The 23,991-nt window shown below is 40.9% G+C and overlaps 1 protein-coding gene across 3 annotated transcripts in view; it reads left to right on the top strand.

The window, feature by feature from the left end:
• LOC114656931 (transcription termination factor 1-like) overlaps positions 1 to 23,991 on the top strand; it is a 36,294-nt gene that overhangs the window by 8,472 nt on the left and 3,831 nt on the right. For all 3 annotated transcript variants that reach the window (XM_028808567.2, XM_028808566.2, XM_051931788.1), the window contains 7 exons: positions 6,804 to 6,973; positions 10,472 to 10,657; positions 12,122 to 12,200; positions 16,090 to 16,217; positions 16,319 to 16,559; positions 16,685 to 16,774; positions 20,453 to 20,518. In XM_028808567.2, coding sequence (XP_028664400.2) covers positions 6,804 to 6,973; positions 10,472 to 10,657; positions 12,122 to 12,200; positions 16,090 to 16,217; positions 16,319 to 16,559; positions 16,685 to 16,774; positions 20,453 to 20,518 — 960 coding nt within the window. The remainder of the gene's footprint in view (positions 1 to 6,803; positions 6,974 to 10,471; positions 10,658 to 12,121; positions 12,201 to 16,089; positions 16,218 to 16,318; positions 16,560 to 16,684; positions 16,775 to 20,452; positions 20,519 to 23,991) is intronic.

The following is a 23,991-nucleotide window of genomic DNA, read 5'->3' as shown; positions in this document are numbered from 1 at the left end:
GAATGGTCTCAGGATGCTTTACTGTTGACATGACACAGGACTGATGGTAGCGCCGCTCACCTTTTGTTTTTTCCGGATGTCCTAAACAATTCATCAGAGAAAATGACTTGACCTCAGCAGTCCAATTCCTGTACCTTTTTGCTGAGTACCAGTCTGTCCCTGATGTTTTTCGTAGAGAGAATTGGCTTCTTTGCTGCCCTTCGTGACCTCAGGCCATCCTCCAAAAGTCTTCACCTCACTGTGCGTGCAGATGCACTTACAACTGCCTGCTGCCATTCCTGAGTAAGCTCTGCACTGGTGGTGCCCGCAGCTGAATCAATTTTAGGAGACGGTCCTGATGCTTGCTGGACTTTCTTGGGCGCCCTGAAGCCTTCTTCACAACAATTGAACCTCTCTATTCTAACTCAATCAGCATGACCTCCAGCTTTGTCCTTGTCAACACTCTCACCTGTGTTAATGAGAGGATCACTGAAATGATGTCAGCAGGTCATTTTCTGGCATGGTTGACATGCAGTGGAAATGTTTTTTTTGGGAGTAAGTTGTTCTTCATGGCAAAGAAGGACTTTGCAATTAATTGCAATTCATCTGATCACTCTTCATAACATTCTGGAGTAGATGCAAATTGCCATCATTAAAAACTGAGGCAACAAACGTTATGAAAATTAATATTTGTCATTCTCAAAACGTTTGACCATGGCTGTTCATGCGTACTTTTTCAAATCTGCTTAATTTAGTCAGAGTCATGGAGGGGGCAAAGTCCATTCTGGCAACATAGGCAGCAAGAAAGGAAACACCCTGGTCAGTGTGCTAGTCAATCACAGGGGACACACACATTTAATAACCCAGACTTTTTCACACTGAGGTGAGTTTGAGCTGCCATCTGCCATGCATGTCACTGACAGGAAAACAGGGTACGGTCATATCTGTATAGGAGGGTCCATACAGTTCTTCCATGTAAATTACACTTTAGGGATACGACAGGAAATCTCTCAATGGAAGACTTTACAACTGATTGTACCTTTATTATTTCTTCTAGCCTGTTGGTCCGTGTGTTTTTTGGTATTTGAAATTTCATTTTAGAAGCGAAAATGAAAGGAACTTTCAGATTTTAATTTTTGATTAAAGAATAAAAGAGGAAAATAAGGCATTTTTTTAATTTTATGGTAACAAATAGCAGTCATAAACTTAAAATTACACATACTTTTCTGGATTAATTTGTGATTCAAATAATGAAAGTGTAATAGCTCAAAAACAACAATACAGACGCATTTTTGTTGTCTGAAACCGTAAGTACTTCTTCTTCTTCTGTGTGATTTTTGACGACACATGCGAACAGTCCTCCTCACAACACATCAATAGATGGCCTTGAAGTTACACTGGCATCAGCAGAGGATGGAACAGTAAAAGAGTGACACTCCGGGACAAGGACATGACTGCAGAAAAACGGAGTCGCATCTTTCAGGTAAAAATACAAGCTTTGCAAACTTTGCTTCATTGATGTAGCAGTTCTTATATGTAAGTTATTGCTGTTACTTACTGTGAAATAAATAAAGGGCATTTTCTCGTTCTCGTTTCTTGCATTTTTCCTTTCTGATGAGCGAAAGAACAAAAAGGAAAAAATTGTTTTGCGTTTTTCATTTATACATTTTAAGGTGAAAATCAAATAAGTGTCTCCTTTTCTTTTTTTAATGAAATTTTCTGAAACGAAATTTCAAATGCACAAAAGTACACAGACCCCTGTTGATAAAATTATAGCTTCTCTTGATAATTTTGTAAGTCTGTCTTTTGTTTAATGTTAGTTGATGTTTGTAGCTCCTTTAATAAAATATTAATTAAATTAACTTAGTTTAAATAGTTTAATTATTTAATTTAATTAATTAAACTAGTATGAAAAAGCCACAATGGCATCGCCACAGCCATTAACCCCAAATTTTAACAGGTTAGGATGCTAAAAATTAGCCTGAGTGCGCTTTCAGTCAATATACGAGTCTAATTACAAATAGTGGAGTCGGAGTGGGTGGTACCATAAATTGAGGAGTCGAAGGTTTTGTGTACCAACTCCACAGCCCTGCTGGTCCCATGACTAAACAAAGAGCAAACTACAAAAAATTGCAGTTAACCGCCATAGAAACTGTTTATCGATGGAGAAAGGTCAGACTGTTTTTGAAGGATAAGGACTACCAGAAACAATACACTTGCAGCCTTTAACAAGATAAACGTGGTTCAACTTTTTGAAGAACATTGAATTCTGTTTTATTTGGAAGTTATCATTTTATACACACTACCAGACAAAAGTTTTAGAACAGCTCAGTTTTTCTTCATAATTAATCAGTTGAAATGCAGTGAATGACCTAAAATAGTGAAAAGGAAAGCAGTAAACTGCCAAAGGTTTAAATTTCAGGTTTAGGTTTGTAAAAACTGAAAAAAACAAAAAAAAAAAACATGAAAATGCGGTGGTAACCCTTTTGATTCAGAATCCCAGTCACTCTGTGCCAGTCACCAAGTCTGCCTCCAGCAAAGGAACCCCAGACCATCACACTTTGTCCTCCATGTTTGACAGATGGTGTCACACACCGAGGAACCATCACCAACTCAATGGCATACAAACACCCTGCGTGATGAACCAAAGATTTCAAATTTTGATTAATTGGTCCATAAGACTGCAGTTGTCCACAGCTGGTATTTCAAGGCCCAAATCTGCCCATTAAGGAATGGCTTTCTTATCGCCACTCACCCTGTCAAACCTACAGCACAAAGTCTCTTCACAATAGAAACTGACACCTGATTTTCACAACCTGCACTGTTAAGCTGTGCTTGAAGCTGTTGTGCTGCGAGTCGCCTGTGATCACACAAGATGGAGACCCTCAAAAACTTGTCTTCTAATTGACTTGTGACTTTGGCTCTGCCAAATCTCTTCCTGTCAGAGTTTCTTCCAATTTACAATTGCCTTTAGAGTGTGTAGGACAACATTGGACTCGCTGACACTTTGATTTTTTTTTTTTGCAGTTTCTGTAAATGAAAGGCCTACACTTCGAAGGGTAATAATGCTCTGTCTCATTTAATTTGTTAGTCCCTGTTTTATTGCCATTATCACTGGGAGTTTGTCCAAGTAGTACTTCAGTCTGTTCCAACTCTGCTTTAAGAGACACAGAGGGTTTTTAAGTAATCAACAGAAGTTGGGACACCTGTACTAATTGTTTCCTTCAACCTGCAAGGCTTAAGTAACTTTAATTGCTGCAGATCATCTGTAGGTTGTAACCTATTAGTTCTTCCCTGAAAAAGGCCCATTTGTAATATTCTGAAATTTCCTTTTATTTTCAGTTTTTGCTAAACTAAACTTTAAATTTAAATCCATGGTAATTTTCTACTTAAGTTTTCACCATTTTAGGTCATTCATTGCATTTCAACTGATTTCAATTTGAAGAAAAACTAGAATTAACTGAGGTGTTCTAAAACTTTTGACCAGTAGTGTAGGTCTCCGTATTTAGATATCTGGGAAAGGGCTTGTTCCAAAGTATTCTGTCTTTGCTGGGGTATAGTCCTCCACAAGCTCTACATAGCACACAAAAAAATAATAATTTCCAAGAAAAATTGTAATTTAAGATGTGAAAATCCATTTCAAATGTATACAGATGCCATGGTAAAATTTAACTTTTAATGTTTTGAACATCATAAGTATAGATTCTGATTCTAACTCGATAGGAAATTTTTAATATAACTGGGCATAGGACACTGAATCTATGGTGCAACAGTGCCAATAATTTTAAAATCAAGCAGTATATCTCTAGACTTGAGCAGTTTACTGAAGAAGTGAACTTTGTAGGACTACATAACAGGTGAATACTTCGCTTGTTGGCAGTACTGAGTGTTTCCCTTGTTTGCTTGACTCCATGCCTTGTTTGAGACAAGCAGCCTGCTTTCGAGCTCACAAGTGAACAGGTGCTATCAGTTGGAAAGAGGACACAAAATCCACAACCACAAGTTGCTTCCGCACTTCACCTTACTGCAAATGGACTCTTACTCGACAGCTTTTGACGTGTTGACTGATTGAACTTAATTTGTGGAAGATTTCGGAAGAGATGGTTGGCAACCTAATGTGAAGGGTGTTAAAGGGTTTATTAATGGCAGAAAGTAAAACTCATGGATTGCCCTGGCTATTTTTCATTTTATAATGGAGCCCAAGTAAAGTCTGAATTTATGGTGTGTGACGGATGGCTGGGGACCATTCCCAGCCAAGAGGCCATTGTAAAGGAAGGACCGGGGGAGCAGATGTCCACAGGGCACTGACTATCGTGGAGAGCTAGATGGCAGCCCCCCTGGGTTGCAGCGGCGCCTCGGATTCCCACAGGGCTTCATGGGAATTGGAGTTTGGCACAGCCCTGTTGGGTTCCCTGGGGGCTGCCAGGGGGAGCTGCAGAGCCCTACCTTGGGCTTCCACCACACCTGGGAGTACTTCCAGATAATGTGGATGAGCCACCTGGAGTACTCCCAAGTGCAGCATAAAAGGAGTCACCTGCCTTTATTAAGGATGAGGAGGATGAAGCTTGTCACAGGAGGAGTGGAGACTAAAGATGTAGGGGGAGAGAGAGAGAGAAAAAGAAAGGAAGGAAGAGAGAGAAGTCCTGAGTGCTCCATTATTGTGCTTATTGTGACTGGATTATTGCTGCAGGAAACTCTTGCTTAAGGAGTTTCTCAAATAAGCCTTTGTGTGTGCTGGATATGTACCTTGTGCCTGTTTGTGTTGGGTTTGGGGAGCTGGTGCACCCCCTGGTGGCCACAAGAAATATTTTTTAAACGGGTCCTTGCCATGTAGACCTCTAGGAATCCAGCCAACTATGCCACTTGTGGCCACCTGGGGGAACACTTTAGGGAGGTCCAAAATTGGGCTCTGCAGCTCCCCCTGGCAGCCCCCACGGAACCCAACAGGACTGTGCCATACTCCAGTCCTATGGAGCCCTGTGGGAATCCGTGGTGCCACTGCAACCCAGGAAGGCTGCCGTCTAGCTCTCCAGGGAGAGCAGTGCCTTGTGTACATCCACTACCCGGGTTCTTCTTTTATGATGGCCTCTTGGCTGGGAAAGGACCCCAGCCGTCCATCATGGGAGATTACCTAAAAAGTCAATAATCACACGTGATTCATTGTCTTAATATTATGGAACACACTAGTAAGCCCGCGATTCGCCAGCGAATCGGATATCCAAGAATGGCAATAAGTTTCTGTTCCGTCCGATATCTGGATGGATGACATATCATGGAGGGTGGGTGCGTCTGGGGAAATGTCATTTAATTACATATGTATATCTGTAGTAAAGCGGTCTCGTTTTGTGGAGACATGATTCTGTTGCCTTTGCTGACACCGACTGCTGGCAGAGTGGAGCACAGCAAGTTCAGCCCCGCGCCCTGCGTCCATATCCGGTTTACGGCGTGTAGTTTGGACGTCTGGGGATTCCGTACTGTAATACTGTAATGTGATTCACGTATGCGCTGAATCCTCTCGTTTTTGTTTTCTCTGTGGCAGGCTCGTTGCAGTGCGAGTGCGCCTCGACGCTCCCTGAGCCCAGCGCCCTGCGTCCATATCCGGTTTACAACCTTTTTTGTTTTCTCTGTGGCGGGCTCGTAGCAGTGCTCGTGCGACCAGCGCCCTGCGTCCATATCCGGTTTACAACCTTCAGTTAGTAAGATTGATAAGCTTCAGTAACTACAGCTTGCTGCTCCCAGTAGTGTTTGAGTATATCATGTGAACTGGTCCAGTACGATGATAAGGTTTGTTTTGTGGGTCCCAGTGAATTTTGATTTGAATGCAAGCCTGTGGATGCAGTGGTGTGTATTTGAAATAATGTCACAATTTGCCGTATTTGTCTGAGGATGTACTCCCTAAATTGAGTTTATGTGCAAAACACCTATGGTCCCACAGGGAGAAGTGTTCATGTTGTGAAATGACAGTTTTCACCTTTACATCATTATCCAGACAGCAAGTGACGGTTCTGCCAAAGTGCAGTCAGTTTGGCATGTCATACTTTAGCACTAGTTTTTCAATCAGACTTTTCAATACCCAGCTTTTGGTGAAAGTTGTTCTCATTTGCCTATGTGTTTCATTTCAGTCATGTAGTGATGTTATACAATATATGACACAAGGCCACATTTCATATTGCCAAACATGAACAGCTGAATTTTGCCTAATGTGTATGGTATGTGCCTTTTATTTATTCCCAGACTTGAGCAGTGATGACAAATACACACATGCATCATATTTTACAGTTTCATAATGCAGTTAACACAAGTAAACAAAGTAGCTGTGTGGCCTGATAGCATTGGCTCTTCACTTTGCAAATTAGCCGGGGACACTCGACATAGTATTAAGTATTATCTAGTTCATTTTGAAAGAGGCAAAGCATATAAGCCGATGAAGATTAAAACAATCTTACAAGTGCAAAAAGTCAGTGGTGAATTTGCAATTGGTAAAATGTGCTTGATTTTGAAATTTCCAGGGTCCAGGGGAAGGTCTAAAGAAAAAAAGATACCACAACTTAAAAAAACAGTAAAGGACACTTGGGAGGGAGTTGAAACCTTTTCACTTTAAGCATGTCCATACCTGTTTGAAGAGTACCTAACAGAGGCCCTCGACTTCCTTAAAGGACAGCCTTGGATGGCTTCTGTGTACATTTTACTGATCTCAAGAGCCACTGACTATGACCCCTCTAAATCTGGACTCCACATAATGGGTGCATCGTTAATTTAAACTGTTAAAAAAAGGAATATGTACAGTAAAGGGTCATTTTCTTTGCTGTTATTTCTTTTAACAGTATTCCAGCATGCAGAGAAAATGAGGAACCATCTGATGAAGACATGAGCTTGGATGATGTTACAAGACAGTTAGAGCAATTTGTCCCCAATGTGCATAAGCTGTCCACAGGTGTTATACATCGAATGGCAAAAAATGATCTGGCAAGGTTTAAGCAATTTCACGAAAAAGGTAAAGTTAATTATATCTAGTTTGGTAAGTCTATGGTTTAGTAGTCCCCATAATGTAGGGATAGTCCTTTCAAATCATTTGTGGGAGGAAAAACTATAAAAATAAGAGCTGTTGTCACTGAGCCAGCTCTGAACACCGCACAAGTTTATACCCTGCCAGGGTAGACATCAACACCCCTGAATGGGATTAAGCAGGTTTAAGAAAGTTACATTATATTATTAAGCATGAATTGATGCATACATTTACTGTCAGTGTTCCAAATGGTAGTTAAGTAAGCCCAAGTTAATGTGTAGTGTAACTGGTAGTTTGGTCCCCACCAACAACTCTGTTTGACCCTAAGCAAGTAATTTAATTGTAATGTCTTCTAGAGTCAAAAAATATTTAAGTAACTATTGCAATATATCCTAATTTTGCATATCACTTAATGTGTAGGAGTCTGTCAAATATGCAATAATAATAATGGCAAAACAAATCTAGTTGGTATGAAGGGCACTTCAGTTACATTTATTGTTATCCATCCATCCATTCATTATCCAACCTGCTATATCCTAACTACAGGGTCATGGTTGTCTGCTGGAGCAAATCCCAGCCAACACACGGCGCAAGGCAGAAAACAAACCCCAGGCAGGGTGCCAGACCACCGCAGACATTAAAACTTAAAGTATACAGTGAGATATACCAACAGTGACAATTGTTAATTTATATGTAGCACAGTTTACTTTGTGCTATTACAACATATTTCACTTTTTTATATCCGTCTATGAATTTTCAGAGGGTTGACTTTTTATGCTATACCATGAAGTAAACATTGTGCTTTTAAGAAGACTACTGTGTTATCAAATGCCCCACCAACATTTAGAATTGCACTCCACACTGCATCAACTGTTTTGTTTTATAACTGATATATATTTGTTGCCCATCTCTCATACTTTTTGATTTCTAAAAAAGTAACTTTTTTTGTATAATTAAACTATCACGGGTACCCGGCACTACCCAGAACAGAATACAGTGAAGGTTCAGCAATGGAATAGCTAGGAGGGTGCGGTCTGTCCCGGGTGGCATTATTGGCCAAAAGGCTCAGTGCAATTTGTGTGTAAGCAGCAGGGTTCAGAAAAACATCACTCATGAATGAAAAAAGTCAAATTCTCTGATTTTTATCCACAAATTCTTCAAAAATAATTTTCAGTCACAGCAGTTGAAATTTATGAGGCAATAACAAAAATAAACATAAACATTACACCAATAATAATTTCTAGGAAGATAAACAACTAATTTATAATTTTGTTTAGTTATCAACCTGAATGTGTTCTTGCTCTGCACAGAAAACATCCCCACCTATCACTTGTACACTACATTGGTGCTGGTTTTCGCAGCATAATTATAGTAAACTAATAATTAGAAGATGGCTTATCATTGCGTCTATACTATATTCTTGCTTATAAATAATTATATGTGAAAAATTATTGCTGTTTCTCTATATATGAATAAATCTATGCAAAATTTATCTTAATTTTCTCTGTGTCATTTTAATTCTCTATTTAAATAGGTTAACATATTCAGATATGTTGGAGGGCGGCAAATTGAAGCACCGCCTCGCCCTGAGCGGCACGAACTCAAGGTTCAGTAACCTAATATATTCTCCAGAGAGAAAAATTGTGGCCTCTTAACTGGAATTTTACTAACTAAACCAACCATGAGAAGTTACCGTTACATACAGTCATATGAAAATGTTTGGGACCCCCTCTTAATTCTTGGATTTTTGTTTATCATTGGCTGAGCTTTCAAAGTAGCAACTTCCTTTTAATGTATGACATGCCTTATGGAAACAGTAGGATTTCAGCAGTGACATTAAGTTTATTGGATTAACAGAAATTATGCAACATGCATCATAACAAAATTAGACAGGTGCACAAATTTGGGCACCCAAACAGAGATATTACATCAATACTTAGTTGAGCCTCCTTTTGCAAATATAACAGCCTCTGGACGCTGCCCTCCTATAACCTTTGATGAGTGTCTGGATTCTGGATGGAGGTATTTTTGACTATTCTTCCATACAAAAAATCTCCAGTTCAGTTCAATTTGATGGCTGCCAAGCCGGGACAGCCTGCTTCAAATCATCCCATAGATATTCAATGAATTTCAAGTCAGGGGACTGTGACGGCCATTCCAGAACATTGTACTTCTCCCTCTGCATGAATGCCTTTGTAGATTTCGAACTGTGTTTTGGGTCATTGTCTTGTTGGAATATCCAACCCCTGCGTAACTTCAACTTTGTGACTGATGCTTGAACATTATCCTGAAGAATTTGTTGATATTGGGTTGAATTAATCCGACCCTCAAGTTTAACAAGGGCTGCAGTCCCTGAACTAGCCACACAGCCCCACAGCATGATGGAACCTCCACCAAATTTGACATTAGGTAGCAGGTGTTTTTCTTGGAATGTGGTGTTCTTCTTCCACCATGCAAAGTGCTTTTTGTTATGAGCAAATAACTCCATTTTTGTCTCATCAATCCAAAGCACTTTGTTCCCAAATGAATCTGGCTTGTCTAAATGAGCATTGGCATACAACAAGCGACTCTGTTTGTGGCGTGAGTGCAGAAAGGGCTTCTTTCTCATCACCCTGCCATACAGATGTTGTTTGTTCAAATTGCGCTGAATTGTAGAACGATGTACAGATACACCATCTGCAGCAAGATGTTCTTGCAGGTCTTTGGAGGTGATCTGTGGGTTGTCTGGAACCATTCTTACAATCCTGCACATATGCCGCTCCTGGATTTTTCTTGACCAGCTGGGTTTAACAGCAACTGTGCCTGTGGCCTTCCATTTCCTGATTCCATTCCTTACAGTTGAAACTGACAGTTTAAACCTCTGAGGTGGCTTTTTATAGCCTTCATCTAAACCATGAGACTCAACAATCTTTGTTTTCAGATCTTTTGAGAGTTGCTTTGAGGATCCCATGCTGTCACTCTTCAGAGGAGAGTCAAAGGGAAGCACAACTTGTAATTGACCACCTTAAATACCTTTATATCTCATGATTGGACACTCCTGTCTATGAAGGATTAACAAGCTCATTCAACCAATTTGGTGTTCAAGTAATCAGCATTGACAGTGACAGGCATTCAAATCAGCACAATGACAAGAGGACCCAAATTTGTGCACAGCCAGTTTTTCACATTTGATTTAATTTCATACAACTAAATACTGCTTCACTAAAAATCTTTGTTGGGAAAACACCCCAGTACTCAGATGTTCCTAGGAAATGAAAGACATACCGCTGTTATCTTTTTTTCTTGAAAGTAGAGTCAATTATTATGCAAGCTGAGAGGGGTTCTTAAACTTTTTCATATGACTGTACTTGTGCCAAGTTCTATAGATGTCTCCTTGAGGCACTTCTCTAATAAAACGCCGGTTTGGTCAGTAAATAAACTTTAAAAGTAAATACATTTTAAAAGCAGTATAACCCATGGTCATCTTATGTGTGTGTAAATTTTCAGGTATTTCTATAAGATCTGGAAAATTTTCCAAAGAAGAAAATGAAAGGCTGCAAGCAAATGTCAATGAATTCATGAAGACTACTGGCATCTCTGATGCTGAGAAACTTTTCTACCCTTTACGCTACCCAGAAGAATTTACAGATATAAGGAAATTAAAAAAAGAGCACAAATTTATTGTGTGTATAGGTAAGTGCACTTGTGTTGTGTGTAATACCCATGTCTGTTACATATAGCACGTTTCGAACTGGGCACTATTGCACATTGGTCAGTGAAAGAAAGGATTCATCACGGGAAGTTTATTTTTGTGGTTAAAAAAAAATTCTGATATTTTGGACAACCACGGTGTGTGTTCCTGTGGTTTAAGGTCTGAGAATCATTACTTATTTGTAAGACTCGGGGTGTATCTCACATCTGCTTAGCTAGCGAACGAGAGAACTAATTAACAGATTTAGATTGGGCTTTTTTCTAGAATTTGCTTGAACATTCTGGTTGATTTTGCGACTTCTCATATTGTGCCAAAAATCATAGTTCACTTGCAGGAGCGATATACGTGATGTCAGGAGTAAGGAGCTGGGCAGGGCCCTCCTCACTGTCCTGTTTCACTTCTACGCGGGCGAAGCCTCAGGGGATGGCTAGTATCAGATAATTAGATGTTTTTGCTACATTCATTTTTCTGCAAAATCTTCATCAACTTCATCATTCTTGTGCCACCCATAATGTAAAGGCATCGTTTGCATTCCCATCTTTTTTCCTTCAGTTATTTTGTCAATGTTTCAAAATCTTTTTCCATGAATGGCATCTTTGAGGTCTCCAGAGGGGTGAAAATTTTAGCCGGCAAGTTCTGGGCTAAATTTAGGGTGAGTGAGGGGATTGGTTCCATGGCAGACTGTATAGGAAAATATTTCAGGGAATTTACTCATTGATGATCATGGGGAACAATGAGAAAGAGAAAATTCAACTTTCAGAAAACTAATTCATCCCTTTAAATTTGGAATATGCCAAGCATGCCATAATTCAACTAAAATTTTTTGACAGCATACAAAATGACAATTATAGTAGAGACAATAAAATACATTTGTATTCATAGTAATGGATGTTAGATGAGCTGCCTTTTCTAACAAATGATTAAGATATTTCAGGTAAGGAAGATGAAAGTTTCAAGGTAAGATTAGTGAATATAACTATCATCGTACCAGCTGTATGTTGTATGTTGATTAGCATATGAAAGCAAAAATTTCACTGTACTCTTTACAAGTGACAATAGTACCCAGTAAACCTTTAGATCAGGGTAGATTGAAAGAAATGGCCAAACAGTACATCAGGACAAGTTCACTATTCGCAAACCAAAGCAGTTTGTTGAACTAAAAAAAAATAGTTCACCTATGTTGGGAAAAATTTTATACTCTTGTAATTACATTATAGGACAGACAGCATATTAATTAGATACATGAATGGGGAAATTCAGAAAGTGCCTCTTTTCTGAAATTGTTCAGGGTCCAGCCAGCTAGTCAGTCAGGAGTACTCCATGTAGACATAGCTGTGGGATGCACTGTACAGAGAGCCATGGGAGTTATATGTTTGCTTTTTGACAGCAGTCATAATAGAGATTTGTAATTTTTTTTTATTTCTGTGTGTGTTCTCTATTCACAGGGGAAGGAATTCCACGACCATCACAAGTTATTTATGACCGTGGGAGAAAAATGTTTGACAGTCTGAGCTACAAGGGCAAGTATGTATTCCCTGTTTCAAAACCCGTACTTCAGACAAAACACAGCAAGGTCCTAGTATGTTTTATGTGTTTTGCTAAACACACTTTCATAAGTAGTTTGTTCATTAGCTCCAGAATACTTGTGCTACAAGCATTAGCAAACTGAAAGACTCACAAGATCACCTAATTTCAGGCAAACTGAGTGAAACATGATGGAGGCTTAATGGCCCTTTCACTGTTATAGTGAGATATATATGGTTTGGCACTGCTTCCTCAGTACAGGTTGGTTTGATTAAATGTGAAGCTGGAACCTCTCCGATATGACATACAGTCATATGAAAAAGTTCAGGAACCCCTCTTAGCCTGCATAATAATTTAATCTCCTTTCAACAAAAAAGATAACGGTGGTATGTCTTTCATTTCCTAGGAGTACCGGGGTGTTTTCCAAGCAAAAGTTTTTAGTGAAGCAGTATTTATTTGTATGAAATTAAATCAAATGAGAAAAACTGGCTGTGCAAAAATTTGGGTCTCCTTGTCATTTTACTGATCTGAATGCCTGCCACTGCTCAGTGCTGATTACTTGCAACACCATATTGGTTGGATGAGCTTGTTAAGCCTTGAACGTCATAGACAAGTGTGTCCAATCATGAGAAAAGGTATTTAAGGTGGTCAATTGCACGTTGTGCTTCCTTCCCTTTGACTCTCCTCTGAAGAGTGACAGCATGAGATCCTCAAAGCAACTCTCAAAAGATCTGAAAACAAAGATCGTAGAGTATCATGGTTTAGGGCAGGGGTCCTCAATCACAGTCCTGGAGGGCCGCAGTGGCTACAGGTTTTTGTTTAAACCCAGTTGCTTAATTAGAAAGCAATTCTTGCCAATAATACAATTTCATGACTTGTTAGTTAGTGCTTTAACTCTGCTATGTCAGGTCATTCTCATATCCAACATTTTCTTCCCCTTCCTAAGGATATCATCCAAATGATATGAAGGCTAAAATGGATGAGCAATTCTCAGTCCTTCACTTTCCTTCCAAGTATTTAATTAAACCCAATAGTGCATGATAAATACACACAGGTGTAAATGGTAACAAGCTAAATGGAGAAATGCTGGTATCTTGTCATTTGCATGTTATTGCCAATTAGGAGCAATTAAAAACCAAGAATACAGCTGTTTAAGAATAAAATACACACTAAGGTTTCAAAATCTTAACGAGCAAGACAACTAAAGTGAAGCAGAAGTCTTAATTGAGCAATAAGTGCAAAGTTCTTATTAAGCAACTGGGTTGGAGCAAAAACCTACAGCCACTGCAGCCCTCCAGGACCGTGATTGAGGACCCCTGGTTTAGGGGAAGGCTACAAAAAGCTATCTCAGTGATTTAAACTGTCAGTTTCAACTGTAAGGAATGGAATCAAGAAATGGAAGGCCACAGGCACAGTTGCTGTTAAACTCAGCAGGTCTGGCAGGCCAAGAAAAACACAGGAGCGGCATATGCACAGGATTGTGAGAATGGTTACAGACAACCCACAGATCACCTCCAAAGACCTGCAAGAACATCTTGCTGCAGATGGTGTATCTGTACATCGTTCTACAATTCAGCGCAATTTGAACAAACAACATCTGTATGGCAGAGTGATGAGAAAGAAGCCCTTTCTGCACTCAACGCCACAAAACAGAGTCGCTTGTTGCATGCAATTGCTCATTTAGACAAGCCAGATTCATTTTGGAACAAAGTGCTTTGAACTGATGAGACAAAAATTTAGTTATTTGGTCATAACAAAAAGCGTTTTGCAATGTCGGAAGAACAACACCGCATTCCAAGAAAAATACCTGTTACCTATTGTCAAATGTGGTGCAGGATCCATCATTCTGCGGGGCTGTGTAGCTAGTTCAGTCACTGGAGCCCTTGTTAAAGTCGAGGGTCGGATCAATTCAACCCAATATCAACAAGTTCTTCAGAATAATGTTCAAGCATCAGTCACAAAGTTGAAGTTATACAGGAGTTGGATATTCCAACAAGACAATGACCCAAAACACAGTTCGAAATCTACAAATGCGTTCATGCAGAAGGAGAAGTACAATGTTCTGGAAAGGCCGTCACAGCCCCTGACTTGAATATCTATGGGATGATTTGAAGCAGGCTGTCCATGCTCGGCAGTCATCAAATTGAACTGAACTGTAGAGATTTTGTATGGAAGAATAGTCAACAATACCTCCATCCAGAATCCAGACACTCATCAAAGGCTATAGGAGGCGTCTAGAGGCCAAAAGGAGGCTCAACTAAGTATCGATGTCATATCTCTGTTGGGGTGCCCAAATTTATGCACCTGTCTAATTTTGTTATGATGCATACTTTTTGTTAATCCAATAAACTTAATGTCACTGCTGAAATCCTACTGTTTCCATAAGGCATGTCGTATATTAAATGGAAGTTGCTACTTTGAAAGCTCAGCCAATGATAAACAAAAATCCAAGAATTTAGAGGGGTTCCCAAACTTTTTCATATGATTGTATATCTCCTTGATTGGGAAAGCAAGCATTAGGAATTTGGCTGAGACCTCTCCACTGTGACAACATCCCCTTCACTCGCTGGGCACAGATTAGCAGGGACAAATATATAACTTGACCAGGACAGCAAGCATTGGGAATTTGGCTTCTCCACCATGCTAGAGGATGGCTTTTCCAATATCCACTGCTGTATTTTTCCTGGTTTCTGAACCAGAATAAGTAAAAATTTGTATCAATGTCTCTAACACTCGTTCTCACATCCACAGCTCATAAGAGCTGCAGTAATTACAACCTGCTGCCCCCAAGTAGTATTTGAGTATATCATGACATCTGGTCCAATACAATGGTAAAGTGTGTGCCTTGCGGGTCCCAGTGAAGTTCCTTTTGAAAACAATCCTGTGGATACAGTGTTTCACATATGAGATAATTTCACAATTTGTGGTATTTATCTGAAGATGTACTCCCTAAATTAAGTTTGCACTTCTCTTGTGGTCCCACATGGAGCAGCATACATGTTGTGTAATGACAGCTTTCAACTACAACCCAGTTAAGGGTTTACATTACCAAATAGATGGAATACTCGCAGAGACATCTGCTTGTGTTAACCAGTTTTCTGTGAATAACCAGGTTATTAAGGAGGGAATTCATATGCCATTATCTTGTTTCTTTACAGAAAACATGATAAAACATTTAAAATAAAGATGTTTCTTTACAACATAAGCAAATGAGAATTGGGCAACTCCTATTGATTAGTTTGTGAGTCAAATGAACAAGAATCATTAGACTGGTTATCAGGTAGTGACTTATTCACAAATCAAATGAACAAAAACCTTTAGAGACTCATAATTCAGGCATTTCTGCACATGCACTTTAGCATCTACCAGCATCAGTAAAACAAAAGACACTGAGGACGCTCATGCACTTTAGCATTCCTGTTGAGCACATCTGAGTCGTTCCAGTTATGCTCACGACAAGCTGATATCTTGCGGTTCACTGAAAAGAGTCGTTCAATAAGAAAGGCACAGGACGATTTGCAAACGATTCTGCCTGTCAGCTTTTCTCCTAGCTTTTTTCCTAAACTCCTTTTAAGTATACACAATTAAAATCAATGCTAGCATTCCCTTATTAGCTCTATAGTAAAGCTATAGTCTTGGTTACACAGCTTATTCCCTTAAAAGCTACATTTTATTATTATTTAATAAACAAACAAAACAAAAATAACTCCAATGTTTAATTTCCATTGCACATGCATTTGAATTTTTATACTTTTTATTTGCTTTTAATTTGTATTTTAGATTGCTACATTTTATTATGCTGTACAGCTGTTTGGTTTAACCTTTGTTACTTAAAGATGTAGTAAAATAAGTTGACAGTGACATTAAAACTACTTCTGTTTTCTGTTAGGTTCACTAAACAGGAGACTGACGATTTGGTGAGATATCATAATCTTCATGGAAACAACTGGTCCAAAATAGCTCCCCTTATTGGCCGCAGTGAGCATTCTTTGAATCGGAAGTGGTCAAGGATTAAAAGTATGTCAAAGAATTAAACGGAGAACTATGCTGGTCATAGACAGCAGTAGTGCAAATGGTATATTTTTAATGGAGAACATACACTTTGTTTCCTTATACAGAACACAGCTCTGGTCAATGGAGTTATTCAGAGAGGAAGTGTCTGATAAAGGCTGTTAAGAGCCAACTAACAAATAAACTGAATGAAAGTAGTGTGGAAGACAAAGGGCAAGAGCAGGTGGCTTCTTTAAAACTAAACAAACTGAACAGTATAACCCGGGAAGACCTGTATCGTAATATTTCATGGGAAACGGTGGCTAGTACGGTGAAGACTCGAACATCCCTCCAGTGTAGAAACAAGTGGTAAGAACTTAGATCTTTATTCATCCCTTTCTATTCAAGTTTATCTATGCCTGTGTTAATCAAGTAGTTATATCAGATTTGTAATTAATATGCCACTAACACAAGCGTGTCTTTTGTGTTTTTAGGTTGTGCCTATTACGATTTAAAATGACCAGGGACAGAGATGTATGTTATGGGATCAAAGGCATCCAGGCCAGAATAAACATCATTCAAATGTATGTGCTTAAAATATATATATATTAATATAAAATATAATGTGTGTGTATGTATGTATATGGGTGGCACGGTGGCGCAGTGGGTAGCGCTGCTGCCTCGCAGTTGGGAGACCTGGGGACCTGGGTTCGCTTCCTGGGTCCTCCCTGCATGGAGTTTGCATGTTCTCCCCGTGTCTGCGTGGGTTTCCTCCGGGCGCTCCGGTTTCCTCCCACAGTCCAAAGACATGCTGGTTAGGTGGATTGGCGATTCTAAATTGGCTCTAGTGTGTGCTTGGTGTGTGGGTGTGTTTGTGTGTGTCCTGCGGTGGGTTGGCACCCTGCCCAGGATTGGTTCCTGCCTTGTGCCCTGTGTTGGCTGGGATTGGCTCCAGCAGACCCCCCGTGACCCTGTGTTCGGATTAAGCAGGTTGGCAAATGGATGGATGGATGGATGGATGGATGTATATATTCCAGCATCACTTCCGAATGGCTGGAGCGATTTTCATGAAACTTGGTACACATGTTTCTCATTGGTCGACTAAGAATACCGTAGGGTGAAATCAACCCTAACCCACCCCCTTCTGGTTAGTGTGGTGGGGTGATCTTGTGGTCTTGTATGCATGTTATCATCCAGTTGACACTCGGAACGACCACCAGAGGGCGAACTGGAGGTGACTGCCAGCATTCTTTATGTTTGAGCACCACCACACCCCTGTTGCTTTTGAAATTAAAAAGAGTTGGCCGTCTCAGAGCGTCAACTGGATGATAACATACATACAAGACCGCAAGACAAGCACATTAGTGAGTCTTCATTGTTTGTTAATTTATTTTTAAAGTTCTGTTTTGTTTTTTTGTTTTTTTTCTCAAACAAATAAAAAAAAAAAAAAAAAAAACACTTTATTTTCCTCCCAAGCAACGCCAGATATTTCAGCTATGGTAGCTAGTATTAATATATATTTTCATTATGTTTTTTTTTTTTTTTTTTTTAGTCTGGTGAACTTAAATATGCTTTGGGTAATAATCCATACATAATGTGTCTTTAGTTATTAGTTACATCTTTCTTTCACAAAGTACACCATCATATGACCATTAATAATAATAATAATACATTTTGTTTATATAACACCATTTCCATGCTCATAGTGCTTCACAGAAATTCAAAAAGTTGAATAAAAGATAAACTGCACAATATTAGATACAAAATATTAGCATAAATCACTAAATAAATGTATATACTGGAAAGGCAGAGTTTTGAAATAGATTGAGAGATAATAAACCAGAATAAAATACAAACATACAAATACTACAGGAAAACCCTGAAAAAATAACATAATTTGTGATAGAAACACAAATTATACTGAGCACCTAAACTGAGAGAGAGTGTCAGAATGTATGTCAGGGGAAGTTAAATGCCTCCCCAAATAAGAATTTTAAGTTTGTTTTAAAACGGTTGATGGAGTCCGCTAATTTCATTCATTTAGGGAGTTATCCCAGAGGTTTGGACGCTGTAGAACTGAAGGCTCTGTCACCCATAGTGCACAGGATAGTTTGGGGCCAGTTGCCAGTATTGGTGGACCTTAGTGGGCTGGCATGAGCATAGTGATGGAGAAGGTTAATGATGTAGTTGGTCGCTTTGTAGGTTAGTAATAGAATTTTATAGTTAGTCCTGTAAGACAAAGGGAGCCAGTGAAAGCAGTGCAGGATGGGTGTTATGTGGTCGCTGTTGCAGGTCTGTGTAAGGACAGTCACAGCAGAGTTAGGAAAACAACTGGAACTGATATAACAGATTAGAAGTGGAGGCATCTGCCAATCTGTTGGCAAAGTGAATGGATTGGACATTGTTTGGAAAGGCACACGTGTACCTGTGTATAGAAGGTTCCACAATTCACACTGCATGTGAGGACAAAAAACAAGTTATGAAGTCCAAGGAACTACTTGTTAATAAAATGCCTTCAATTTTCATACAGATAAATATGTGTATGATATACAGTATATACAAAATGGTACAAAAAATATATACGTAGTTGCTAAAAGGTGGCCCTTTTAAGCAGGCTCTGAAAAGGGTGGGGGATGAATTTCTTACAAAAATAAAATAAAAAAAAATAAAAAATTGCGACGAGATGTGATATTTGGAAGAGAGACACTTTCACGTCCCACGAGACAGTCAAGTCACGTCATACTTACAACCTTTGGAAGCAAGTCCCATGATACACATGCAGAGCAGGTGAGAGATAATGGAAGTAGGAAAATTCAAAAGTCGCAAAAAAATGAGAGTAAAGATCTCATTAGTTAACGATCGCAGTGCCACACGAAATGCAGATCACGTGGCAAAGCAGGAGCAGCAAGCCAGCAGCTGATCAAGCAAAGAGGAGGTAAAAAAAAACAACTGTTATTTGTTTCCCATTGTATCACCGTTTTGGAGGAGCAACTGCGTCTCCTTGGAGTGCATTCAGCCCTCCTCTTCACAATGGCGCGTCGTGCTTGCGTTTGGAGAAGGGGTAGGCGGGCGAAGTGCAGATCATGCGGCAAGGCAGCAGCAGCAAGCCAGCACCTGATCGAGCAAAGAGGAGGTTAAAAAACACTATATTTGTTTCCCATTGTATCACCGTTTAAGAGGGGTTTTGGAGGGGCGGCCATGTCTTCTTAGGGTGCGTTCAGCCCCCCTGTTCACAATGGTGCGTAGCACTGGCGGAGGGGGAGGGGTTGGCGAGCGAAATGAGCAGGGGGCAGATATAATATAAATCAATATAAATCTAAAATCTATATCCCTCAGGATTTATGTTTGTCATTTGGACCCAATCTGTTGAGTACAGTTTCTGGCCCACTTTTTTACCTTGAGGTACCTTTTTCCATCTCATCCTTTTCACTCACTCATTCAGCTTTTCTCCTCTTTCTGGCTTGTCCTCCTCCTGTGTTACTCTTGGTGCTACAGGACCACTGAACTCAAATTACAACTGACGTATGACTAATGTCCAAGTGTCAGAAATGTGTTAGGTTAATTAATCCCTGTGATTGTCCTGTGCAAGAGTTTCATCTAGCAGCCCTAGCTGTTCCTGCAATCCCGGACCCTAGCCTTCTATTAAAGGGCCACAAAGTACCACCTCCATACCCTCCCCACAACCCCCTGAGGAGCCTATTCATCCTAGTATAGGGCAGGAAGACAAATATTGGATAATAGTCCTCCCTTTTTCTACCTAACAATATGAGAGGCTCCTGGTATGGTTCCCATCATGACTTACTGCCCCAGGAGTAACTATCTCCATGCTGTATACAAAGTATTTGGGGCATAGTGTCCCTGATTCACAGTAGCCATTTGTCTATGTAACATTCTAACTTGGCCTGCACTTTGATAGTGCCATAGCAATTATGGACCCTTCCAGGCGGCCTTTACAATATACATGTATTATATGTAATAATAAAATTATGAGAGATTGAGGCAAATTATTTTGTGTTTATGTGATTGCATAAAATAAATATTTTGAATTTAAAATTGCGGGTATATATAATATGAAATACATTTTACCCTTGGGACTGTTATCTTTGCATAACAATGAAAAAGAAAAAGTTTACTATCAATGTTTTTCATTTCGCTGTCTTTGCTTTCTTCTTGTTGAATACCCCAATACGTGACTTGGTTTGTGCTTTTCATTGTGTCTTTTGTCAATGGTGAACTCCTTTTTTTATTTGTTGTTTTTGCAGATTGTATGAAAAGAATTTGAAAGATCACTCTGAAATTAACTGGGAGGAACTTGCAGATGTGATTGGGTATGGCCACTTTTTTTTTTTGCTCATGTTAATAGATCTGGCCTAGCACTGTTTTATTTTCAGAAGACTTTGGTAAACTGATTTCTCCACTACTTTGAATATAAGCAGGTGTTTTTGATCAAGGTGTAGCTAAGGCTCTCTAATTAGTTATCACTGGGTCATCTTTATGTGTGCAGTATTGGGTGATCCATGAAGTGAATATACTAAAAAAGTCTAAAGGCCCTGTCTCATTATACATCCTTTCCAGCAATTTTCAGTTGCAGACTTCATTTAGATAGATAGATAGATAGATAGATAGATAGATAGATAGATACTTTATTAATCCCCAAGGGGAAATTCACATATTCCAGTAGCAGCATACTGATAAAAACAATATTAATTAGAGTGATATAAACACAGTGGAAGGTGGAGAGTGCGAGGCAGGTATAACAGTCAATAACATTGTATAATGTTACCGTTTACCCCCCCCCCACCCTCGGTGGAATTAAACAGTAGCATAGTGTGGGGGAGGAACAATCTCCTCAGTCTGTCACTGAAGCTGCTCCTCTGTCTGGAGATGATACTGTTCAATGGATGCAGTTAATTCTCCATGATTGACAGGAGTCTGCTCAGCGCCTGTTGCTCCGCCACAGATGTAAAACTGTCCAGCTCTGTGCCTACAACAGCAGCATCTTATTGCAGATGTTGAAGGACGCCAGCCTTCTAAGGAAGTATAGTCTGCTCTGTCCTCTCTTGCACAGAGCATCAGTAATGGCAGTCCAGTCCAATTTATCATCCAGCTGCACTCCCAGTATTTATAGGTCTGCACTCTCTGCACACAGTCACCTCTGATGATCACGGGGTCCATGAGGGGTCTGGGCCTCCTAAAATCCACCACCAGCTCCTTGGTTTTGCTGGTGTTCAGTTGTAGGTGGTTTGAGTCGCACCATTTAACAAAGTCCTTGATTAGGTCCCTATACCACTCCTCCTGCCCACTCCTGCTGCAGCCCACGATAGCAGTTGTCGTCAGTGAACTTTTGCACGTGGCAGGAATCAGAGTTGTATTGGAAGTCCGATGTATATAGGCTGAACAGGACTGGAGAAAGCACAGTCCCCTGTGGCGCTCCTGTGCTGCTGACCACAATGTCAGACCTGCAGTTCCCGAGATGCACATACTGAGGTCTGTCTGTAAGATAGTCCACGATCCATGCCACCAGGTATGAATCTACTCCCATCTCTGTCAGTTTGTCCCTAAGGAGCAGAGGTTGGATGGTGTTGAATGCGCTAGAGAAGTCCAGAAACATACAGCAATTCTTACTGCACCACTGCCTCTGTCCAAGTGGGAGAGGGATCGATGTAGAATGTAGATGATGGCATCCTCCGCTCCCACCTTCTCCTGGTATGCGAACTGCAGAGGGTCGAGGGCGTGGCGGACCTGTGGCCTCAGGTGGTGAAGCAGCAGCCGCTCCATGGTGGTCTTCACATGTGACGTCAGGGCGATAGGCCTGTAGTCATTCAGCTCACTAGGACATGATACCTTTGGGACTAGGGTGATGCAAGATGTTTTCCAAAGCCTTGGGACTCGCCCCTGTTCCAAGCTCAGGTTGAAGATGCGCTATAGAGGACTCCCCAGCTCCAACGCACAGGCCTTCAGCAGTCGTGGCGATACTCCATCTGGACCCACTGCTTTGCTGGCACAAAGTCTCCTCAGCTCTCTGCTTACCTGAGCTGCTGTACTTGTGGGTGGGGGAAAACTCTCTCCTATGCTGGTATCAGCAGAAGGATGGGTGGAGGATGCAGTACTCTGAGGTGAGAGTGAGAGTGGGTTAGGGTGGTAAAACCTGCTGAAAAAGTTGTTCATCAGGTTCGCTCTCTCCACGTCTCTCTTGATGGATGCACCCCGCTTCGAGCTGCAGCCAGTGATGATCTTCATCCCATCCCACACTTCCTTCATGCTGTTATTCTGCAACGTTTGATCCAGTTTTCTCCTGTACTGCTCCTTCGCCTCCCTGAGCTGGACTCGGAGTGCCTTCTGCACGCGCTTGAGCTCATGCTGATCACCACCTTTAAAAGCCCTTTTTTCTGGTTCAAGAGGCCCTTGGTGTCACTTGTAATCCATGGCTTGTTGTTCGCATAGCAGCATACTGTTCTTACTGGAACTACAATGTCCATACAGAAGTTGATGTAGTCAGTAGTGCAGTCAACAACCTCCTCAATGTTCTCACTATATGATCCCTGCAGGATATCCCAGTCCGTAGTTCCAAAGCAGTCTCTTAGAGCCTGCTCTGCCTCAGGGGACCACTTCCTGAATGAGCGTGTGGTTGTAGGTAGCTCCCTCACTCTGGGTTGTAGCAGTTGAGGCGTGGAGCCACCTCTAACACTCTCAGGTACCACTCTGAACACGAGGTAAAAGTATAATTATTATTTATTTTATAATTATACAGTGCACCAAGCACCCTCCACTCCACACTCATATAAACACTAATCTCTCTACAATAACCAATCCTCCTCGCCCAGACATGTCGCCACCCTACCTCCCAGCTCAGCTCAGTGTACTGGGCTTCCCACAGTCCTTTTATAGCCCCTGACCCGGAAGTAGTTCCTGGCACAACCCACAAGTCCGTTTCCTTCTGGGTCAGGGCAAACAGTCCTCTTCTTCATCCCGGGAGCACGTTGTTTCCTCCAGTCACGTGACTGTGACGCACTCCCGGGTTATAGGGCACGCAAGAGCCCACTAGCCCCCCTACAGCGACTCCCGGTGGTCCCCAAGGTATCCAGTAGGGCTGTGTATACAAACTACAAAGTCCATGAGGCCCTGCTGGAACTCGGGGCACCACCATGCTGTCCGGAGGGCTCCTCCTAGCGGCCTGGGGGTGGCGACCGGAGTCTGTAGCCGGTCGTCCATCACAGGGTTTGTAGTGAAGCTGAAGCAGAACCAGGTTATGATCTGCTTTCCCAAGCGCAGGTAGCGGGGTGGTGCTGTATGTGTCCTTAACATTTGCATACAGAAGGTCAATAATCCTATTTCCCCGGGTGTTACAATCCACATACTGGGAAAAGGCAGGCAATGTTTTGTCCAGCGTCACATGGTTAAAATCTCCAGAGATTAGCACAAGCGCCTCAGGGTGCAGCGGAATGGATGATGTCACCAGCTATCTCCACGTCCATGCGAGGAAGGATGTAAACAATAACAACAATGATGGGCAAGTAATAGGGACGCAGACTTACGGCCAACAGTTCGATGTCCCTGCAGCAAGTGGAGATTTTAATGTTTACATTTCCAGGTTTGCACCACCTTGTGTTCACATAGAGAGCGAGTCCTCCTCCTTTCCGCTTCCTGCAGGTATTTGCGTCTCTGGCCGCTCTAACTGTGCTAAACCCGGGTAGCTCCATGTTAGCATCTGGGGTGCTAGTTGTTAGCCACGTTTCACAAAAACACAACAAACTACATTCTCTGTAGTTTCTGCCATTTTTCACCAGCAGAGCCAGTTCAT

This window comes from Erpetoichthys calabaricus, chromosome 9, assembly GCF_900747795.2.
Source record: "Erpetoichthys calabaricus chromosome 9, fErpCal1.3, whole genome shotgun sequence".
NCBI lineage: Eukaryota > Metazoa > Chordata > Cladistia > Polypteriformes > Polypteridae > Erpetoichthys > Erpetoichthys calabaricus.
Note: the sequence above shows the minus strand (reverse complement) of the source record. Positions and strands in the feature narration are given on the sequence as shown.